The sequence below is a fragment of the Drosophila simulans genome, chromosome 2R (assembly GCF_016746395.2).
Source record: "Drosophila simulans strain w501 chromosome 2R, Prin_Dsim_3.1, whole genome shotgun sequence".
NCBI classification, from domain to species: domain Eukaryota; kingdom Metazoa; phylum Arthropoda; class Insecta; order Diptera; family Drosophilidae; genus Drosophila; species Drosophila simulans.
Window position 1 is genome coordinate 14164096 of NC_052521.2, and position 21793 is coordinate 14185888.

General features: G+C 39.4%; 3 protein-coding genes across 12 annotated transcripts; all 3 read left to right on the plus strand.

Annotated features, from left to right (window-relative positions):
• Positions 1-1453: 1453 nt before the first annotated feature.
• On the plus strand, positions 1454-21670 carry LOC6734837 (protein kinase C, brain isozyme). 10 transcript variants are annotated; one of them, XM_016168265.3, is made up of 15 exons: positions 1454-1608; positions 3186-3639; positions 4882-4908; positions 7772-7803; positions 7859-7938; positions 9054-9168; positions 16611-16739; positions 17415-17571; positions 17638-17986; positions 18079-18252; positions 18312-18403; positions 18471-18672; positions 18739-18927; positions 18991-19131; positions 19190-21670. In XM_016168265.3, the coding sequence occupies exons 2-15, from the start codon at positions 3440-3442 to the stop codon at positions 19340-19342; spliced, it is 2040 nt and encodes a 679-aa protein (XP_016028073.1). In that variant the 5' UTR covers positions 1454-1608; positions 3186-3439; the 3' UTR covers positions 19343-21670. The 10 variants fall into 10 exon arrangements, with proteins under 10 accessions (XP_016028073.1, XP_016028075.1, XP_039148599.1 ...); XM_016168267.3 differs by having other exon boundaries at positions 1455-1620; XM_039292665.2 differs by having other exon boundaries at positions 1456-1624.
• Positions 14076-14432, plus strand: LOC27209182. The gene is made up of 2 exons (XM_016184666.3): positions 14076-14193; positions 14261-14432. Exons 1-2 carry the CDS (start codon positions 14109-14111, stop codon positions 14362-14364), a joined length of 189 nt encoding a protein of 62 aa, XP_016028080.1. The 5' UTR covers positions 14076-14108; the 3' UTR covers positions 14365-14432.
• LOC120284462 lies at positions 14577-16649 on the plus strand. Its single transcript, XM_039292668.2, has 2 exons — positions 14577-15292; positions 15356-16649. Exons 1-2 carry the CDS (start codon positions 15217-15219, stop codon positions 15487-15489), a joined length of 210 nt encoding a protein of 69 aa, XP_039148602.1. The 5' UTR covers positions 14577-15216; the 3' UTR covers positions 15490-16649.
• Positions 21671-21793: the final 123 nt, after the last annotated feature.

Here is a 21793-nt window from a genome sequence, read left to right on the forward strand (position 1 = left end):
GCAATGAGATTTTACCACAATATTTTATCTCCAATTTTGGGCTAACGTATATGTGCAGTGGTTATTTATTTGCCCGCCCAAATATTTGGTATTTCTATTAGAGCCAAACCGCTCGACAAACCGAAAAGCGAAAATGTTGTGATAGTTTATGGTCGGTCCGTGTCTCTAAAGCAGATAAATAATTATTGCATTAGCTGCGCTCTCGATTCGATTCCGTTTCGTTTCGTAGCAACGCCCCAGCTTGATTTTGAGCCGGGCCGCGAAACGTGACACTTGGCTATCAGATGTGGCACCAAAAGCCAAGTGGCTAAAGGCGGGGGCATGTGGCACGTAACAGGTAGTGGGTAACAGTTAACCGCGTCGAAGGTTGCGGTTGGGCAGATGTAAGCCAAGATCCGCCCCAAACGCGAATTAATATCCACTCCTCCAGTTTGGGGCATATATAAACGGGCTTGGGAGTATTGGAACAATAAATTATGAGGTGGTAAATTAGGTCGATTAGTTACGAAGAGAAATATTGCTTGACGAGATAAGAAACACATCATTATACTCAAGCTTTTTATTTAGATTCCTATATCGAATGCCAAAGGTGTTTCATTTACTCACTTAGTAAAATTATAACATCGATTTAGCAACATCAATAAAAAATATATGTAGCTTGATACCCGAACAAAATTTAAAAATTCCACACATAATTTAATAGCCAATAATTCCAGAGAATTTTCCATGTTTTTTATACATTAATTTTTTGCATTGAGCTGCCTTTTTTTAGGGCTTGAATAGTTATCTACTTTTTATGAGGCGCAGCAGTATTTATAAGGCGCGTCAATCAGTGTTTCGCAATAATGTGATAAATGCGTCAAGGCAATTAAAGCTTAAAATGAAATTATTATGGTAAATGGAATATTTGTTATCTTATCAGAAATAGCTTAGAACGTATAAGATTATGCAAAATATACACTCATGTTTTCAAAAAGGCCTTTGTAAGATTGTTTCATAAAGATGTTAAATAGTTTAATAATAAACATTGAAGTATTGAATTTCAATTTTTTTCGGTTGCTTCACGCTGAAGTTGTTAGAAAGTTGAGAGCCATTCAAATTGATTAGTAGATACTAATTTCCCTATCTCGCAGTCCGATCAGCCACGAGGGGGATTCCATTTATAGATCAAATCACTTCTTGTTCAAAGCAATCGAATGGCTAGCAGCCTTTGCTGCAAACTCGGCCCAAAACCGGCTGGATCGTGGCCATTTAACAAGTTTCGTTCAGTCGGATCAATTAGCGGCCAAGAGCGTCATGGGTGCTCCAGGGTCTGACGTTTCGGATCGCTATGGGTTTACTTATGTTAATCAGTTGGCCGCGATGCAAATGAGCGTTAACAGCGCTGTTAAATTTAGCTAACAGTGCGCCCAAAAGCTCGCTACGAATTTTTGCGCTCCAGAAAAGACGGCCAGTGCCAGTTGGTCAGAACGCGTTTGTGTCTCGAGCGAAGCGCACGTGCCGGGAAAGCGATACAAATTGGCAGTGCCGCCAGGAGGCCGAAGGGAAAAAGCTGGGGAAAAACTGCCCCTACATTTTCCAGCAATAACAACAACAACAACAACAAATGTGTGTGTGAGTGTAAGTGAGTGCGTGCGAGTAGAAATCTTGTGTAACCCGGAGAGCGAGAAGGAGGGAGACAGCGACAGCTGGGAAATTCACCACAGTCCATGGACATGGATTTTCCGCTCGTGTGAAAATACTCGCACGCTCACTACGTTTCGGTTCGCCAGCAAAGGCAGTTGCTCCTCGCATTTTCGCAGCCCGTGCGTGTAGTGTAGTGTAGTCTAAATAAGACCAATCAGACTAAGTCATCGGTCAAAAAGTAAACAAAATAAACGCCACATGTCGATATGCACAAGTGCTTGAAACTAGACAAGTTACTACCGAATTCAAGGCACTATTAACCACAAGGAATTCTAATAATACCCCTCGGGATAATAACGGAAAAGCAGTCATAGCCATTATGGCCATTAAGCACAAAAAAGTGACATGAAAACGTGAAGGGAAATGTGTTCCACAAATGGAGAAGAAAATAAAAAAAACGCGCTAACGCAAGTCGCTCGGAAATGATAGTAACTGTTGCATTTCGCTCACAAAGACTATCATAGTTGTGTTTCAGTCGAGTCCTGAATTGTCATTTTTGTGGTTTAGTTTGCGGTTTCAATCAATGCTGAATATGTTGTATGCGGGGTAGCAAAAGAGTTGTACTTACTGCTGATTAGATAATTAAATGTTCATCTTGGAGATATGAAAATGTTCTTGCTTTAAAATGTTTTAATTAGTACATTACTTGAGTTGAATCAATTATTTTACAATTAACCAAAATTTGTTGATTTAATTAAAACTCAAAGAAAGGCTAATTGACATATGATTTATTTATTTTAAAATTCTCAGCTTGTTATCAAGTTATAGCTGAATTAAATCAAATTATTTTTGTGTTTGCTATAGGAACTTGTTAGTCACAGGGCAGACTGCATATGTTTACAGGGTATGGCCCCATCGAATCCCAAGTGGTCACACCTGCACAGGTGAGAGCAGTGGCCAGCAAGAACGTGTCTGTTAGCGAAGCACACAAAAATTGGCGTTGCAAATATTTCAATAAAGCTGAAAAACAAAAGCAAAACATTGAAATAAAAATTATTTCGTTTGCACATCGCTTTTTTATTTGCACGCGCGCTCAATCTTCGTCACATATTTTTTTTTCGCTTTTTCATTTTTTCTGCGCCTTTCATTCAACAAGCTGGGAAAAATTATATTATTTGCCAGTTATTATTTGGCCCATGTTCCGCCGAAAAGGTGCCCATTCACCCATCCACCACCCATCCACCCAAAACCCCTTCGGAAATTCTTTTGTATAATCAAGCGGCGGGGCATTAAAATTAATGCTAATTATGAGCTTGTTTGTCGCCGGTGACATGTGCTTGAGTTTTTGTTTAATTGCTGCACTTGTTATGAGAAAAATCAATTGAAATCGATGCGACGGACGCGAGTGAAAAATAATTAAGCAAACGGCGAACGTGCGGCCAGTGATTAATAAAATTATGCAAATCGCCTTTTGGGCAAATTAAAGCGAAATTCTCAAGTCCAGTTTGGTTTTATTATTATTTTTGCTCTCTCTCTCTCTTTCCCATTATTAACGTTAGATGGCATTTAAGGCCTAATAAAAACACGGCGACAACAAAAACTGAAAATCAATAAACACAAAGCCAGCAAAAAGTACGTAACCAGCAACAACAACAACAACACCCAAATGCGGCAACAACAAGTGAGCAAGTTAAAGAACCTTTGCGATTTGTAAACGCTGCGAAATACCCGTTGTGCAGAAAAAAAAAACCAACAAATAAACAAAAAAGCAACAAGAACAAAAAAAGCAAAAAAAAAAGAACATTTAACAACAATGTCGGAGGGCAGCGATAACAACGGGGATCCCCAGCAGCAGGGGGCGGAGGGGGAGGCGGTGGGCGAGAACAAAATGAAGTCCCGCCTCCGCAAAGGAGCCCTCAAGAAGAAGAACGTCTTCAATGTCAAGGATCACTGCTTCATCGCCCGGTTCTTCAAGCAGCCCACGTTCTGCTCCCACTGCAAGGATTTTATCTGGTGAGTGATTCGCATCCTTAAAGTGGCATCCTTACGCATCCTTCTTATAGAACCCATTGCATGCACCCGGGGAAAAACTAGTTTGCCAATTGATTAACTGAATGTTTAACTATAAACAAGTGTTACAAGGGAATATTGATCCTATCATGACTTAAACCAATCCACTTGAGAAAAAGTACCAAGCTGATCCTAGGATCCTATCCTATTTCGTATGGGTAGCTCATATTAAGATCATTATTCGAATGAACCAATGATTTTCTCTGGGTGTACTAGCACACATAGAGAGAGCTATCCCCATATGCGAATGCGACCCACTCCTCTGGACGGCACTTGTGGGTCTACCAAGGCATGGCCAGCAATGCGTCCACATAACATCAGTGGCGGGAATCGATAAATGTATATTGACATGGCGAACGAGCCGAAGAAACAATGGGGGAATAAGGCAAATAATAGGAACACACAGCAGCAAATACCAAAAACACACAAGGAGGCTCAATTTTCAAAAACGAATAACGTACTAAGACTTATTTAATCTGAGGTTTTAGTTGTTTAGCACACATAGGCGTACAAATGTGCAAGCAATCTGGCTTAAATGCAAGCCAAATAGTTCTCTGTGTGCAAGGTTTAATATTCAGCATAGAATATTTAAAATGTTTATGTTTTTTAATTAAATGAAATGCAGGAATTCTTATTCAAGCATTTAAGCAAAATGTAAAAATACCTCAGAGAAAAACATTTGCAAATTGTATGTAAACAAATAGTAGCTAATTGCTAGAAAATTAAAAAGGAAAAAGCTCAGTTAGATTTCTGCGAAAAGCCTATAAAAATGTTTTAAAGGGAAAATTAAATAAAAATAGACGTAATATATGCAACCAGCTTTAAACACACAAGTCAAGCTACTTTTTGGCCCAAAATTTTAGCCAAAATCTACAGAAGGCCACGAAAAACAGAAGCCAACCTGTGTAATATTTAATGCAGGTGAGGCTGCCGAAATCTGTTTTAATCCATTGTTGCTCCCAAAGCAAACACAAACAGAAGGGCAAGGTATAAATGAACTGGGAAATTGGGTGGAGCAGCCTGTTTACTCCTGGAAGTCCTGGCAGCAGGCTCCCAGTACTCACTTCCTGGCTTATAAATCAATTTCATGAGCATTAAATTCACCTGCGAAACATCAGATTCGTGCTTCTGCGCTGAATTTCTATTTGTTGACATGAGTTTTGAAATGAATTTTGGTTTTTACAGCGGCTATCAGTCGGGATATGCATGGATGTAGGTATTCTTAAAGGATATATATATATATTCTATTCCCAACCAACCATTTGTTTAGTGCTAGAGAATCTCGTTAGAATCGTAGAATCATTCCATCGATGAAAGTTGTAGTGTCTTTCGCCCACACACAAATTAATTAATTCGCCACTCAACTTTCGCAGCCAACCACAGACACTTTGACGAGCAATTCCAGTGATATTAATGCATATTTAATAAACAAACACATTCTATCTTGCCGCAAAGTGTCATAATGCCAGAGCGTTTTCGTTGACAATTTAAAGCCAGAGACTAATGAATGGGGATATAGAAGTCAAGTCGCTGGCATAAAACCGAGCCAATTTATTACGCTTGTCTTGTGACTCTCTCGTCGAATCGCTTTGGGCTCTTTAGCTAATTGTCGGCCCAGACATTTTGGCAATAATTAAATTAATTGCTGTTTAAAATGCTCCACCAGCCGCCAGCATCATCGATCTGTGCCCATAATCGAGGTGGGGCCAAGACCGAAATTTTGGCAACCAGCTACCAGTTGTCCAAAAAAAACGAAACGAGCGGAAAACAAACAAAATAAAAACAAAAAACACCGCGCACTGCATCATTATTACACGTAATTAACGCGCTTTGACAGCAATACCAGCGAACAGGTTGAACGCCACGCCCCCCGCCGCAAACGCCCATTTTTTTTGGGGGGGCTGCAGCTAATTAACAACTCCAGTGGCTGTTAGACTTGGTTTCGACTTTTAATTAATAGTGCGGGGACTTTGGGGGCACGCAAACACACACACACACACATACACAGAGCGCTCGGTGTTGCAAAAAGGCGTTGCAGGCACGTAGCTGAGCCACTGGGGGGCGTAAAGTGGGTGGTGCCACCAGCGGGCGGGTGGGTGTAGCACGGTGGGTGGTGGTGCGCCTGCGGTGGCAAAGTGTCAGCCGCCTTCTTTTGCGGGTAGCAGGTGAAACATTTGCCATGTTTACAGCACGTCATTTGCATAATAGGGCGGAAACCGAAAAGGTCACGATGGAAATTCCAGATAGCACCTCCAAATACCCTGAACATATCAATTTGCATTTTTCAAATGATAAAGGTGATAGATACCCAAAGGGATTTCGTGATAAGTGCACTTACTTGGAATCACATCGGGAACAACTTTAAATGGAAATTCAGTTTGGAATTCAAATTGGTAGCAATTTTAAAAGTTGCATCAGAAATCAAAAGCATAAGATAAAATACGCATCTGAATGCCAAATTTAAATGAGCTATCAAATGCAAGTTGCCATTTATAAATAAAACTGGTTGACAGAATCATTATTTCATTACCAATTTGTTTGACCAAATTAGGTGGTTCCGAATAATAAAATAAAATAATTAAGTGAGTAGACAAATGCAGGCCAGACTAAGCTCTTCGCTTGATTAATTAACTTAAATAGCAAACATTCTTAACCCCGTGCCTTTGTGCCGGTTTTTCAGCGTTGTCGGAAAATATGTGCTTAATTAAAAATGGAAATGCACAAAAAACAGATGCCGTGAAAAAAATGATTGTGAGTGGACAAAGGGGGAAAAACCGAATCATAGTATAACTGCAGGCGCGGGAAAATTGCTTTTTCACTTCATTTGATGGGCAAACAAAAACGGAAAATATCCAAAGGGTGGAAAACAGCGAGCGGCGAAAAGCCAGAAACAGACAACACAACCTGGTCAGACAAAAGTTTTAAATTTAAATGAAAAATAAAAGTGAATATTAAAAATTGAAATATACTGCAAATGGAATTATGAAACGAGCCACAATTTCGCACTCGTTAGCTGCGATAACAAATCGGCCGATTTGGCCGATTTGTGTGAATTGTCCAAGTGGTTACGACCTAATCGGATCAACTTTGCCATGGCTTAACGGACCGAACTTTAACCGGGTTTTGGGGTCCATTCGTGCTGAAACTTATTCAACTGCAGTTGCAAAAGTTGGCCAAACTTGATCCTTCTATTATTTATATATACTTATACTTGTACGTATATAAATGTGCGTTTTCCCACCGTGCATGTGAATAATTTGCCTTGTCCCAAATTGCAAACTGGACTCAGCCGGGTTTGGGGTTGGCCAAGCGGTTTGTGGTCAAGTCATTTATGGTCTAGGGCTGGGTCTCGCCTGGAAGCCTGGCACGTGAGCCTTCTGGCCTTTTGGCCCCCACAACGGGTTACGCCCATTAACCAGTAGCCCAGAAATGAAATGGCTTTCGGAATGGCTTTAAGTTTTTAGTTTAAGCTGCCAAGTATTCGGAATAGGCATGTCACGTACCAAATAACAACCTAACTATTTAAATGTTTGGTCTTTAATGTTTGGTTTAAGCACCAAAACAACTAATGACCAGAAACAAACCTTTAAACATTAAAAAACATCATTATTTAAAAATTAGTTTTAAGGCATACCTTTGCTACTTATACTTAAAGCATATTCTATGTAGTTATTCATTATACATATATCTACATATCTAACTATAATCCCATCAGTAAATTTATATTAATATTTATTTACTAAAAATAAAACAGTTGAATTGTAAAACAAAAATTTCATACCAAACTATTTAAACTAGATTAATTACGTTGATTATCGCCTTAATTTGATGACATACCCCATTCACGTAAATAATTAAAGAGCTAAGGGTAAAAGGTTTATTTTGAGTTGTATCCATTCATTTTCCAAGCCATTTTTATATTGATTATTTTAAACGGCCCATGGGGCAGCCGATTTCGAGTAGCATATTGATTAATGGGAAATTAAATATTTATGCTAATTGATGCGATGGCTGCAACGTAACGATTCGCCGACGAATATGAATTGAAATTCGTTTCGATCCGTTTTTTTTTCAGGGGCTTCGGGAAGCAAGGATTTCAGTGCCAAGGTAAGGGTTCATCTCGAGAACTTTGAGCTCCGAATAACCCGTTCTCCGGTTGCAGTTTGCTCCTATGTGGTGCACAAGCGGTGCCACGAGTACGTCACCTTCATCTGCCCGGGCAAGGATAAGGGCATCGATTCGGTAAGTGCGCACCAACACATATGCTAAATAGGATAACCATATATACATACGCAGGATAACGACACCCAACTGCATTTCCATGTGCGAGCAAGGGGGAAGGGTGCCTTATTTGCATTGCTTTTAGTCTTTGTGGGCTCTGTCAAATTAAACTGTCATTTGGATTTTCGGTTATGCCCGGGCTCCGTCCGTCTGTCCCAAAAAGTCCCAGCTGTCATGTCCTTTTTCCCCGACTCGCCTGTCAACTTTGCTTTGCCGGCTAAGCAGACTCGGGCTAAAAATGCGAAATGTTTTCCCCTGTCCGATCGGGGTTTTCCTTCGCCCCTGGGTTATGGAAAATGTCATTTGGATTTTTCCGCATACAGCAAACTCTCTACGCTGTGTATTTATTCAGGAAAACCGCAACACGCAAAGAAATGAAAGACTTTTGATTTTAAATATATATATCTTTACCCGTAATATCTTTATAAAAGTAAAACTTGCATTACCGCAGAATAAATAAGCTTACAACTGTTAGATATATAATGCTAGTATCTTTCTTTTAAATTTTCTTGAAGTGTAAAGCTGTGTGTCCAAGTAAAAATGTTGTGATGGCTCGACGGCAAAATATGGCAGAAATATATAGAGAAAAGAGTCTCAGATGGATTGGCTTTTAGGGTGGGATGGATAGCTATGAAATAAAGTAGTTTTTCCGAGCTTCAATTTCGGTTCGCCTTCCTGGAACCACCCACATGGAAATGCAGAATAGAGGGATATATTTAGTTAATAAAAAAATCTGTTGCAAACTTACACTGAACTTATGTAGAGTTTGTCATTTGTTATGATTTCAATGCGAAAGTTTGCAGCGAACTTGTTAATTTGTCATTGTGCTCTGTTGATTTACCAAAAAACAAAATTTGTGTTTTGTATTCTTTTCCATGTGTGCATCCACCAAAATCAAACCAAAAACTCAATTCGCTGTCCAACTCACGCTGTCACGAAACCACGCACCAAATATATATATATTTAAAAACCACAACAAAACAAACTGAATCCGCAATCGAAATTGAAATTGTTGCAACCAACAAACAATATATATATATATATATTATAAAATGTAATCGAATTGACAATCAAAGGACTCACCAAAAACTCAACACAATTTCGAGCCATTCACATACGCAGGACCCACGTTCTGCGATCATTGTGGGTCCCTGCTGTATGGCATTTACCACCAGGGTCTCAAATGCTCAGGTAACCTCTGACCCCTTAAAGCTAGAACCCTTTATTTGTAACCCAAATAAGTGTTTTTCCCCTCCGGCTTCTAACTTCTATCTCTCTAACCACAAAAGTTTTCGCTTCTCTCTTTCACTTAACTTTTAATCCTTTTCCAAAAAAAAAAAAAATAAAATCCCTCGACTGACAGTGTAAATAATGATGATAATGTGTGCGTGAGTGTGTGTGTGTGTGTCTGCGTGGGAATTAAATTTTAAACGCAATTTGACCTGGTCAACAGCACGGAGAAAGAAACTTTTGCAGGCCCTAAAAGTTAATTATTTAAATTGTTTTACCTACAAACACACAGATATACATGTAAGCAGGCCGCACCTTTTGTAAATATGTCGTTACACCCAGCAAAGACTTCCTTTTTTCCGTATTTTGTTTGCTTGCTCTTCACTTTCCCGTTTGCGAACCGCACTGAAAGTTTCCTCCGTGTTCCACGTGTAACCCACTTTTCCGGCCACCTTTCCGCCCACTTTGGCCCCGCCCCCCTGCAACCAATTCATTTGCATAATTATGCACATGCCAGGATACTCCGAGGATTCTAGTGAACGGCGGGGTGAGGGGCAAACTTTGTTGCCAAACAATGCTTGTCATTTGCTTAGAATTTTGTGTGCAGCTGCCCAGTGATATAAATATAATTTTAATGTGTTTTTCTTTTTTTTTTTTTATTTCGGCCCACTAACAAATTGTGGAAATGCCACAGATAAAACGCTTTTCAGGTCCTGGCCTGGGGAAAGCATAAATGTTTGAAATTCTTTGTGCATTTGCTAGCGCAGCTTGAGCAAATATGTTTTCTAACTTACTAAACTTAACGTATTTCTATATATAAAATGAATATGAAAATTCTATGAAAATGTAAAGCTTTCATTTAGTAGCTGATACATTAAAGTTTAAGCATTTGATTTCAGAAAGACAATGAATGGTTAGAGCGAACTCACTTAAGTAAATTGATCATCAACCATATTTGCCAATAACGCCAAAATATCTTACTCCTTGCTTTAGCAAAGAGTTGCCCTCTAGTTAAATGTAACCCACTTTTAGTTAGTATCCTGTAAACCTGTCTTCCATGTGGCACTTAATTGAGAGCCATGGCAACTGGCTTAATTAGAACGAGTCAAGTGTAAACACCAATTGCAGAGACAATGAGAATTGGAAACTCGAATGTCACATTCAGCTGGGCTGCCAAGTGTGATGCTGTTGCCATGGTAGCCTCCAATTGAATTTTCCCCTGGAAAATGCTTAACTCACTTCACTCACTCGCTCAAAATGTGGCTTTTCCTTTCTCATGTCATGTGTATGTGAAATACAATCCGGTCCAATGAACCTAGACGTTGCCATTTCCGATTGTGCCTTTTGACTCCTTATTGTCGCCTTTCTGCATCAAATCGGATTAAATTTATTGCGACAGGTGTGTAGGCAAATCAATTTTCGCCAAGCCAAGATTTGTACCTCAGATTGATAGTTGATTGTGTTTCGTACTTGAAGCGGAAATTGAAAACAAATGCAGTTAGGCCCATTAAATGCTATCAGATGGCAGTCTGGATCCTCGGCGATATAACCGCACTTACTAGCCCATATGACCGCCCCCAACTTCTCTTATCTGGCCTGTCGGAATAAATGACATGGCAATTTATATTTGCCAACACCCACCCCACCAACTCCACCCATTCGTTATCGGCGGGCATCAGTTGTTAATATGCTGGCAGTTATAGTATATATACAGTGGCCATGTACGTTGGCCTTTTATATACCAAAAAATTACGCTCAATGGCGTGATGGAAGCTGCCATTCCGCTAGAGCAGGATGATGGTGATGATGATAGCGATATGGAAAAGTGGGGCTTCAGGATTTCCCGATGGCATGGGCACAAATTTGTTAGGTGACAGCGAGCGACGCAAGGAATGTTGTGATAAATTTGCGCTGCAAATATTTTTTACAAATTTTGTGCTCTGGCACGTGGCAAATACATAAGTAGGCGTCAAATGGGGGCGTGTTAGCCAAATGAAATTCTAGCTGCGTGTGTGTGCGTGGGCCATGAGATTTATTGGTAAATGTCTGACGGGGCAGGCGTTTGTTTACGATGCTTTCATGTGGCAGATACTGTGACGTAATGATAAGAATAAAGCACACCATTTCAAACAGTCGAGCTTCATTGGCTTGAACTTTTATGCCCGCCGAAATAAATTGGTTCACAGCATACATATTTTACATCAATTGGCTTACAAAGTTGAAGAGATTTGCTTTTAAGACACTTTTTGTACACTGAAAATTCGCATTCCCCTTGTATATTTTTAAGTAATCAGACAAAATAACAAAATCCTTGTTTGTTATGTCTTTCCAAAGTAAAGCTAGGAGTTTCTGCCCACAGGGCACGTATGATATATATATTATCTCCTATTCTGGGGTTCCACTTTACTTACCCCAAATTCCGCAGTGTCCGGTTCTCGATGCGGATGTCAACACCTGTGGCTATCCAGGGCCCCTCAAAGGCGATTCCAATTGGAGGCCGCATACACACACATGTGTTTACCTTCAGTGCGATTGCATTTTGTCCAAACAAGTGCCCCACCACCAGCGCCCACAAGGCCCACCCAACGCGGCCTTGAGCATGCCCGCCAAAGTATGCAACAACTTTTTTCGCTGCGCCGCTGCCAAGGCCGTTCGTTTGTTGTCTGTGTGTGCGGGCGTATGTTTGCTGTTCGCTGGTGTTTGTCTTTTGGTAGCGAAAGGATATTAATGGCTGAGCAGCTGTTGAACCTTGGCAGAGACAAACAACAAATTGCTAAGGCGCCCCCGAAAAAGTAAAAAAAAGTTGGGGCATGGAAAGCCGAGTATATAAGGGGAACCACTCAGTGGATGCTCATGCAGGCACATAATGCTATCAAATGTCCTTGCCTGGGGGAAGCACCCACCGCAAAACTGACACAACAATCGACTCGGTTGTGTGGGTGAAATACTAGCCACCCACAAAAGGAAATAGCCTTAAAGTTTTCCGCCAATGTCACGTGTGAGAGAATACTTTTTGTGTGAGTGTAAGAGGTCCTTGCAAAGGATTAGGCAGCATTTGTCTCTGCAACCTTCGCCGGTTTACTTATGTTCTTCTACTGTGCAATGTACATATATGTGTATATGTTTGTGTATATATCCACTCATCACACTGCCACCATAAACCCTCTTCCATTTTCATTTGATTTCGCTGTTTGCGACATGTGACGGCCAACTTGCAACTCAATTAACGTCGCGTTTATTTCATTAGCACGAAAGCAAAACTGCAGCAGTGGAAAGGATCAGAACAAAAACCCAAAGTGGGCGGAGTTTTATGGGGCAAACACTCTGTTGAGAATGCATATGCAAGTCTTTAATTATGGGTCTTAAATATCTATTGCTTATAAAAGCCATTTTATAAACTACTAAAAGTGAAACTTAAATATTGATTAAAAACTTCGAAATTAGCATAACGTACATGAACTCATACTATCCACTTTTTACATGTGACATTATATAAACACCCTAATTATCGTGATATTTCTGAATCAATCTGTATCTAGTTGTTATCAGCTTCTTGTTATTCATTTTGTGTGCCCATATCCCATTTGATTTTGTGCTCTTTTGTGTTGATTTGCAATTACACCTGTGTTATGTACATAGCTATATCGAACACCTGTTCCTATGCCCTGCGTTAATTTTCCATTAGTTTTCTCTTCCAATTCGAATTCCAAACCGAACTCGAAATCGGGCAGGCGCATCAAATGCCCCACAAATGGCAGAATGTCACCTTCCTGTCGCCGACGTTCTGCGATCATTGTGGCTCCCTTTTGCACGGCATCACGCACAAGGGTCTTAAGTGTCGAGGTAAAGTCCCCCAAAATGGTCCACCATATATAGCCACATATATACTATACATATATATACTATATAGTATAACCTGCTTTGGCGCCGAAAGTGTCTCAACTCATTTGCATTTTTCGGTGGCGTTGCCGCAGAGTTTTTAGATTGTTGCAATTTACAATTAGCAGTGCTTTGTTTCCGCTCAAGTGTGCACTTGTATTTGTGTTTGTCTTTGCCACAGTGTGCGTGTGCGTTTGCGTGTGTGTGAGTGTGTTTGTGTGGGTGAGTGTTTTGCACACTTGGGCGAATTGTTTGTCGTTGCTGTAGTGAGTGTCGCTGACAAGTTTCCACCAGCTTTTCCCGCATTTCCCCCATTTTATTTGCCTTGCCAGCTGCCTGCACTTGGCTTTCTTTTCATTTTGCGTTGACATTCTTAAAAACTTGTTAATTTTCACGTTATTGCAAGTGCATGTCAAGTTTGCAAAGCCACTTAATATATGCTTACTAATTTTAAAGGCCCCACAAAATATTTGCGTACTTTTAACTTTTAGATTCCATGACTAGCATACACTTGTTCCATTTAGCGTAGAATTCTATAAAAAATAAGTTATCTTATTATGTCTTCTGGGTAATCAAATAATTGATTTGTGACCCATTGACCCAAGCAAATACATACAACGACCTGACCCGCTGCAAATGTAAATGTGTGAGTGGAGTGGCAAGCTGGTTTATAATTGAATTGTTAGGCTTCTCCTATTAGTGTCATTAAAAATAAATGGTAAGAACATGTTGGAAATTATTTAAGATTTTAAAACTGTGGTCAATTCCGGCCTTAAATTGTTTTTTAATCAACAATTGATCTAATAAACATCTAATAAGTTATATAGCTGAGCTTCATCACTAGAATACAATGCATTATTTGAAATAAATGGTTGGCATGGCCAGTGCCACAGAAATCTGAAGGAATTTGTATAATTGCCCTGTCGAAAGAGTGAAGCTAATCCAAATTCTGAATTTTTCACACCACTTGGTATAAAATGCCCTTTCAAACACAAAATCAACTCAGTTATATACTTAACACAATGAACTGCTTTTCGAAGGTCCTTGTGCTGGCAGCCATTCTATTCCTTAGCATCGGATCTGGCTGGTCTCAGATGCCCTTTAGGAGTCAGTATTATTATTAAATAATATCTGTTCAATTGGATCGGCTAATAGGGAATTATAAATATTTCAGAGTGCGGCAATGGCATCGGCTATTGTACATCAGTTCGCACCCGATGTAGGGCCATAGCACCGCCCACTGAATGCGGCCCAAAGGAAAAGTGCTGCAAGAGGTAGTTGAAGAACTTACTTCAAACTGAGCTGAGTTTTAGTGAAATATAAAGCACAAACTTTCTCATTTGAAACCTCTACTTGGTTATTACTTATTCCTGAACATGATATATTGAATTAGTATTGTCAATTGGAAACCCAAATATTGAATGGTGTTTAGTTAGGCTTCCCAGCTTAGCAAATATAGTTTCTCATGGTAAATTCCGCTTTTAGTAAGCAGTGCTCTCAGAATCTTCAAAGAATAATCAATTAATTAAGTATGGCGATCTTTCTTAAGGTTTAAAGAAGCTAGTCCACAATAACGGTTGTATTATTCAAGATCTCAGTACTGACTTTCATTTTAATTCTTTTCATTGGATACGGTTTCTCTGGAAAGTTAACTAGAAGTAAAAGTTTTTTGAGTTTTTAATTGATTTATATATTTAGTTGAATTATTTTTTAAGCTTGTGGGATAGGACTGTGTGTATCTGTTACAAATATTTGCAAACATGTATCCAATAAATGCGTAAGAAGACGAGAAAAATGTTGCAAAGCAAGATGGCATTACACTTAGCCGAGAGACTGGAAATGCTTATTTATTTATGCAATGAATTGTTCCATAAAAAAATAACGAAAAAAATAAAAATAAACGTCGATGTCTTCTTAACATTTTATGGATATGGATAAATACCGCCTTGCAAAATCTTTTAAAACAATTATCGATGGGAAAAAAAGGATAGAAGCGAGTTTGTTAGCCAAGAAAAATCAATTTTATGGTGTAATTGTATACTGAAAATAGGCAATTGCAATTAACATGCTACAATTCATCTACCATAAAGCAATCAGATACATTTAAATTATTTCTTGCATTAGACAAGAATGGATAAGGTTTCGATGGTTTTTCTTATAATTTCTTTGCTGTCCATGATAAATTACTCCACTGCTCCCACTCACCGTAAGTGTTCTACCAATTTCAAAAATAGTTGCGTTAACACAAAAATATTTACAAATATTTTAGCTGATTGTGGTCCAGCAGGTCGCTGCTACACTGTAAATAAACACTTTGGAAGTTTTAGGCAGACAAGATGCGTTCCTTGCAAATATCGTCCTAAACGTCCAAATTTACAGAATCAGTTAAATAGTCAAAATTAAAATTGAAGTTAAGTACCTAAAAAACATGCAAAGATGTAACAACAACTGATATATAAATAAAATAAATGTAAAATATATTTTAAGAGAGATAAAAGAGTGAGCAGCATTTAAATATTAGTAAATACAACTTACTTCACAGAACTACAAACAGTTTTATGTAGTGTGTGCAAAAAGCAAAAAATATTAATGTATACCATGCAAAATGGAGGCCACATTATGAATACACACTCATATCTTTGTGTTTGTTCTGTTCGGTGAATTTCGCTCCACCACTCCAAAAGGAACCCTTTTTTGCGATTGTGTACACATTTTTGCACATTCTGTGCTGACCAACATGCCGCAGGGCCGCCCAGTAAAACGTTTCTTAAATATCACGCATACGCAGCGGGGGCCCGAATGAAATTAAGACCCTTTCAAGGGTGGCGGGCGGTAAGCAAAAGTAATTTTACACTTCACCAAAGCGGAATGTTGCCAAGAGAAAAATAAGCGCAAAGGGAAAAGTCGAGAAAAGCGGATATGTGAGAGGAAACTGAAGCAATCGGCCAAAACAGAATGATGCCCTGTGATGACCGATGATGTGGCAAGTGCTTTAATTGAAAACAAAACGTATTTCATGAAAATGAATAGCAATTCGATTAAAGCGAATAATTTCCAATTCAACGCTTGCCACTTGTCAGAGTCAGAGGAGTAGCTTCCATCGGCGAGAAGCAACAGTTTGTCAATTTCCGCTGGCAGTGAAATGGGGAAAAACAAGCTCTAATGGGACCGATGGATGGAAAATTGGTTTCGGTTTTTTTACTGATTGGGTCGGCCAGAGTGCCTCTACATGACAGATTAAGCGATTCACAGGTAAACTTTGTTTTCCAACGACAGACAAGGTAAGTACTACACATTAGTTCTGTGTGCGCGACTGTACCTCACTTTGCTGCGTGTGCGAGACTGTACCTCTGTACGTGTGTGTGTGTGTGTGTGTGTGCGTGCTATGTTCCACTTCAACATCCAAGTCATGCCTATCAATCCCACTAACCAAACTCTATAAGCAAATTCCCCCACTCCTTCGCCACTATACTTTACAACGACCAATTGTTGAGATTTAAAAACATTTTCTCCCACGCCCCCAGCATGTGACATGAACGTGCATGCCCGCTGCAAGGAGAACGTGCCCAGCCTTTGCGGATGCGATCACACGGAGCGGCGGGGTCGCATTTATCTGGAGATCAATGTCAAGGAGAATCTGCTAACTGTCCAGAGTAAGTGGGCCTCAAGCCATGGGGAATACACATTTAAGCCGCTTAAGCATTGTTACCAATTATGGCCGCACAGTCTAAGTTTTTTATTTCGTTTCTGCCCGTGCCCGCCTTTGCGGCGAGTGGGCGGGCGAAAAGTTTACGGAATATTTGTATGTATGTATGTGGGGGCAAGTGAAAAAATTGTATGCCCGGGGAAGCCGCAAAGTTTCCCAAGCAACGCGCTTAAAATGTTACATCTTCTCCACAGTCTTTGCGCCTTTTGAATTCATCCATGGCTCTGCGTTCCGTTTCGTTTCGTTTCCTTTCCTGCTGGGAGAAAGCTGCTTCACGGCCGAAAGTTGCAAGTCCTCTGGGCTCCTGGGAAAATTGCTTACGATTTGCATTAATTCATTATGCGCGCTTAAGGAAATTCTCCGTATTCGTTCTCCTTCGTTAGCCGCAAATGCCACATAATGAATACTAAGCTAGACTGCAGTTGCAGAACAAAAGAGTGGAACGAGCCGCTCCGAGGGTGTCCTCCAGGACACAATGCTTTGTCCGTGCCCAGGAGCATGTTTCACGTAATTTCCGTAGCTGCTTTGTGCGAGGAGTTTTCACTCAACCGGGATGGGTCTTAATTGACTGCTTATGCCACAGCTGTTTGCACCGCCCACATTCCATTGTCCTGCTTTTCAGTCAAGGAGGGTCGCAATCTCATACCCATGGACCCAAACGGACTGAGCGATCCCTATGTGAAGGTGAAGCTAATTCCAGATGACAAGGATCAATCCAAGAAGAAGACTCGCACCATCAAGGCTTGCCTAAACCCTGTCTGGAATGAGACACTAACTTAGTAAGTTCTTAAAACCAATTAAATATAAATATGTGCTAATAAGTTGTTGGTTTTTGTTTTTTTAAGTGATCTGAAACCCGAAGACAAGGATCGACGCATCCTGATCGAGGTGTGGGACTGGGATCGCACTTCACGCAATGACTTTATGGGCGCTTTGTCCTTCGGCATTTCGGAGATCATCAAGAACCCAACCAATGGCTGGTTCAAACTGCTCACCCAGGACGAGGGCGAGTACTACAATGTGCCATGTGCGGATGATGAGCAGGACCTACTGAAGCTCAAGCAGAAACCATCGCAGAAGAAGCCGATGGTAATGCGCAGCGATACGAACACGCATACTTCTTCCAAAAAGGATATGATCCGGGCCACGGACTTTAATTTTATCAAAGTTCTAGGCAAGGGCTCATTTGGAAAGGTAGATACATGAACCAAACTATAAGATTTGTTCTCAAATTACCAAGCTTAATTATTCAAACTGAAGATTGATGTGAGCATTCATATCCTTAGGTTTTGCTAGCTGAGCGCAAAGGCAGCGAGGAGTTGTATGCCATTAAGATACTCAAGAAGGATGTGATCATTCAGGACGATGACGTCGAGTGCACCATGATCGAGAAGCGTGTCCTGGCGCTGGGCGAAAAGCCACCTTTCCTGGTCCAATTACACTCCTGCTTTCAGACTATGGTGGGTTTCTCTTGGAAGAACACGTATATTTAATAAAAATTTAAATATATTTATTGCAGGACCGCTTGTTCTTTGTAATGGAGTATGTGAATGGCGGCGATTTAATGTTCCAAATCCAACAGTTTGGCAAATTTAAGGAGCCCGTGGCTGTGTAAGTGTATAATAAAAAAATATAAAAATAAAATCTTACCTTTAGTTATTTATCTTGCTGCTTTTAGATTTTATGCCGCTGAAATAGCAGCAGGACTTTTCTTCCTTCATACCAAGGGCATACTTTATCGGGATCTGAAGCTGGATAATGTGCTCCTAGACGCCGATGGACATGTAAAGATTGCGGACTTTGGCATGTGCAAGGAGAACATAATGGGTGACAAGACCACAAAGACTTTCTGCGGTACACCTGATTACATTGCTCCAGAGGTATGTTTTCAGCAATATAAAGATATTTTGAACAGTGTATATATAATTTCTTTACTTTCTGTTCAGATAATACTGTATCAGCCGTATGGCAAATCGGTGGACTGGTGGGCCTATGGAGTACTGCTCTACGAGATGCTAGTAGGTCAGCCACCTTTCGATGGCGAGGATGAGGAGGAGCTGTTTGCCGCCATAACTGATCATAATGTGTCCTATCCAAAGAGCCTGAGCAAGGAGGCCAAAGAGGCCTGCAAGGGCGTAAGATTTAATGCTCATACATAACCGATAATACATCTTTTATATATATAAATGTTTATTTAGTTCCTAACTAAGCAGCCAAATAAGCGCTTGGGTTGTGGTTCCTCTGGCGAGGAGGATGTGCGTCTGCATCCCTTCTTCAGGCGCATCGATTGGGAGAAAATCGAAAATCGCGAAGTGCAACCGCCATTTAAGCCGAAAATTGTAAGCCAAATGCATAATTACCTCTGACTCGGCGTTATGTAATCCGATTATTCTACAGAAACACCGCAAGGATGTGTCCAACTTTGACAAGCAGTTCACATCAGAGAAAACAGACTTGACGCCCACGGACAAGGTGTTTATGATGAATCTGGATCAGTCGGAATTCGTTGGCTTCTCCTACATGAATCCCGAATATGTTTTTAGCCCATAGATCCGATCTGATCCGGTCTAATTTCCATGCTTCGCGTTGTGTCCCCTAGGTCTATTTTGATATTGATTACTAAAAAGACATCTTGTTAATCTTTGTTAAGTTTTCTGTTTGATTTTCAACCATTATATGTGTATCTATATTTATTGAATTGTTAAGTTTTTAGTTAATTTTAAGATCTAGAAACTGTGAAACAGAGCTTTAGTTATGGAATATTCGAATACTGTTCAAAGGCACGTCCTTACCTCAAGCCAACAAAAAAGCAATAAAAGCAACATGTCAAATACTTGGTAGCCTACCTATCACTCTGCATAGAACTTTGATCAATTCTGTCAGATTTTCAAAAAACAACAACATTTCATAATAAGTATTTCAACGAGCTTTTAGCATGTGAATTTTCCATTTAGCCAACATCTAAGTGTTTTTTGTAGCCAATTAATCGATTTAAATAGTAAATATCGTGGAAAGGTCCCATCCATTTCTCGATATAGCCAGGAAATGAGAGACTTAGCAGTTTTGGGCCAGATTCAAACGTCATTCGATTGTAGTGCTAGCCCCGGCATTATGATCAAATCGAAAACGCGTTTAGGTGAGTTCGCCAAAGAGGGAAAAATCGAGGAGAACATTCAACATTCCCAAGATATTAAATACTTAAGCGCCGTATAATCAAAGAAAATTCGGTTCATTTTAATTCGATTAATATATAAATGTGCGTGTAAATTAATTTTACGTTTTATTTAAAAAGAAAACATTGCAAACACACGTATATATAGCTTGTCTATATATATGGCTGGCATAGAGTCTCAATGTACCATAACTAACAAATTGCATAGCAATAAGTTAAGCTTAGATGATACTTAACACTAAAGCTGTAAAACCTAAACTAAAAACTAAAACCGTTTGCTCCTAGTCAAGGGAAAACTATGTTAGATTGCTCTTGAGTCGGAAACTTTAGTACCTTCGCAGGAATCTAGCAACTAGCAACTACTGTTTAACTATGGGAAAAGACAATCTACTATAAGCATGTAAAACTATATATAGTCATCGTATATAGCCTAGACCGATTTCCAAATTAGCGCCAGCCGAGCTAAGCTTTTGTGCCTCTCGTAGCTATCTTTCTCTCATAGAAGAAACCTAAAATGAATTCATGCCAAACGAGGCTATGCGTATTACGTAACTATAGGGAAATTATAAAATTATATGTGTCTGTCGATGGGAAATTTTTGTAGCCAAGCTAATTGCGTAGGGCACAACACAGAGTAACTTAAATGAGAATTAACATATAACCAGAATCGGTAAAGCTTAACAGTAGTTTAAACTAGTGAATTCGAGACGTAAAATGAATAAATATTTATTAACTTAAATATATTGAATTGTGTAACTCCGAACTTGAAGCATTTAAAACGTTTAATTTAACTATCCAGTTTGAAATCAAAATGTAATCTAAGCCAACAAGGTAGATCAAATGATATACTCGATCCCAATTCACGATGGATGAGTATGATTCACAACCACGATGAGTAGCACTTAACGTTCAACGCGGGGATAAATCAATTTGCTCGTATTTTAAAAAGTAAATGTAATGCATAATTAGCATATATCTATAGATGTATATGTGTGTCTGAATTACTTTAATGACTTTCATGGCAAATAAATGAAGGAAGCGAAAACACTTTTCAAGTCTGTTCAAATATTGAAAATATTACAATTTAATGAAAATTAATTGTTATTATCGAACTATATACATATTGAAAAAGCATATTGGTAGGACTTTAACTGCATTACAGTTTTATTTAGAGTCGACATTTTTACAAAACATATTTATGTAATTTTGATCATTTTCACGGTCGTTTTTTAAACCTAAGTCTCATACGTATGTATTTGAATTGCATATTAAATTAGTACAAACTAAATAGATATATAAACATATACATTAACATAATTATATCTATGAAATATCGATGTGAAATTACTTAAAAGATATAATACCATAAGATGTCACGCGAGAGAGAGAGCGAAAACTTCCAAACAAAACTCTCGACCGAAACCCAAACTAAACTAATGAATACTATTTTTACGTCTGAATAATTCACCCACCCAACCACGAACAGTCAGTCAGTGCTATATGCCTGTGCATATGTGCATCCACTATATACACTAACGAGTACACACAGTCCCAGGCTGGATATAATCTATAATTTATTGAGCCAAGCCAAACAAAGAGACAAACTCGAATAAATCAAACAAACGGCATTGGGCACACCACACACATACAGTACGAGTACCCGAAAGTAAATAAAAGTACTACTAAATGCATCTGAATCTCGTAAATGGAAAATGTTTATCTGGGTTGGTAATTCAATGAACACTCGAGGTGTTTTTAGCATGGTTAATCTATAATTCGCACACATTTTAACTATTTTTTTAGCAACAATCCAGGCATGGGTATCCAAA

Excerpts from the sequence above, each read along its gene's own strand:
- LOC6734837 (XM_016168265.3), top strand. The coding sequence starts at position 3,440 with ATGTCGGAGGGCAGCGATAACAACGGGGATCCCCAGCAGCAGGGGGCG. Across the intron at positions 7,939-9,053 it reads AGGATAAGGGCATCGATTCG|GACTCACCAAAAACTCAACA; the intron begins GTAAGTGCGCAC and ends TGACAATCAAAG. Across the intron at positions 17,987-18,078 it reads GCAAGGGCTCATTTGGAAAG|GTTTTGCTAGCTGAGCGCAA; the intron begins GTAGATACATGA and ends TCATATCCTTAG.
- LOC27209182 (XM_016184666.3), top strand. The coding sequence starts at position 14,109 with ATGAACTGCTTTTCGAAGGTCCTTGTGCTGGCAGCCATTCTATTCCTT. Across the intron at positions 14,194-14,260 it reads GTCTCAGATGCCCTTTAGGA|AGTGCGGCAATGGCATCGGC; the intron begins GTCAGTATTATT and ends TAAATATTTCAG.
- LOC120284462 (XM_039292668.2), top strand. The coding sequence starts at position 15,217 with ATGGATAAGGTTTCGATGGTTTTTCTTATAATTTCTTTGCTGTCCATG. Across the intron at positions 15,293-15,355 it reads CTCCACTGCTCCCACTCACC|CTGATTGTGGTCCAGCAGGT; the intron begins GTAAGTGTTCTA and ends CAAATATTTTAG.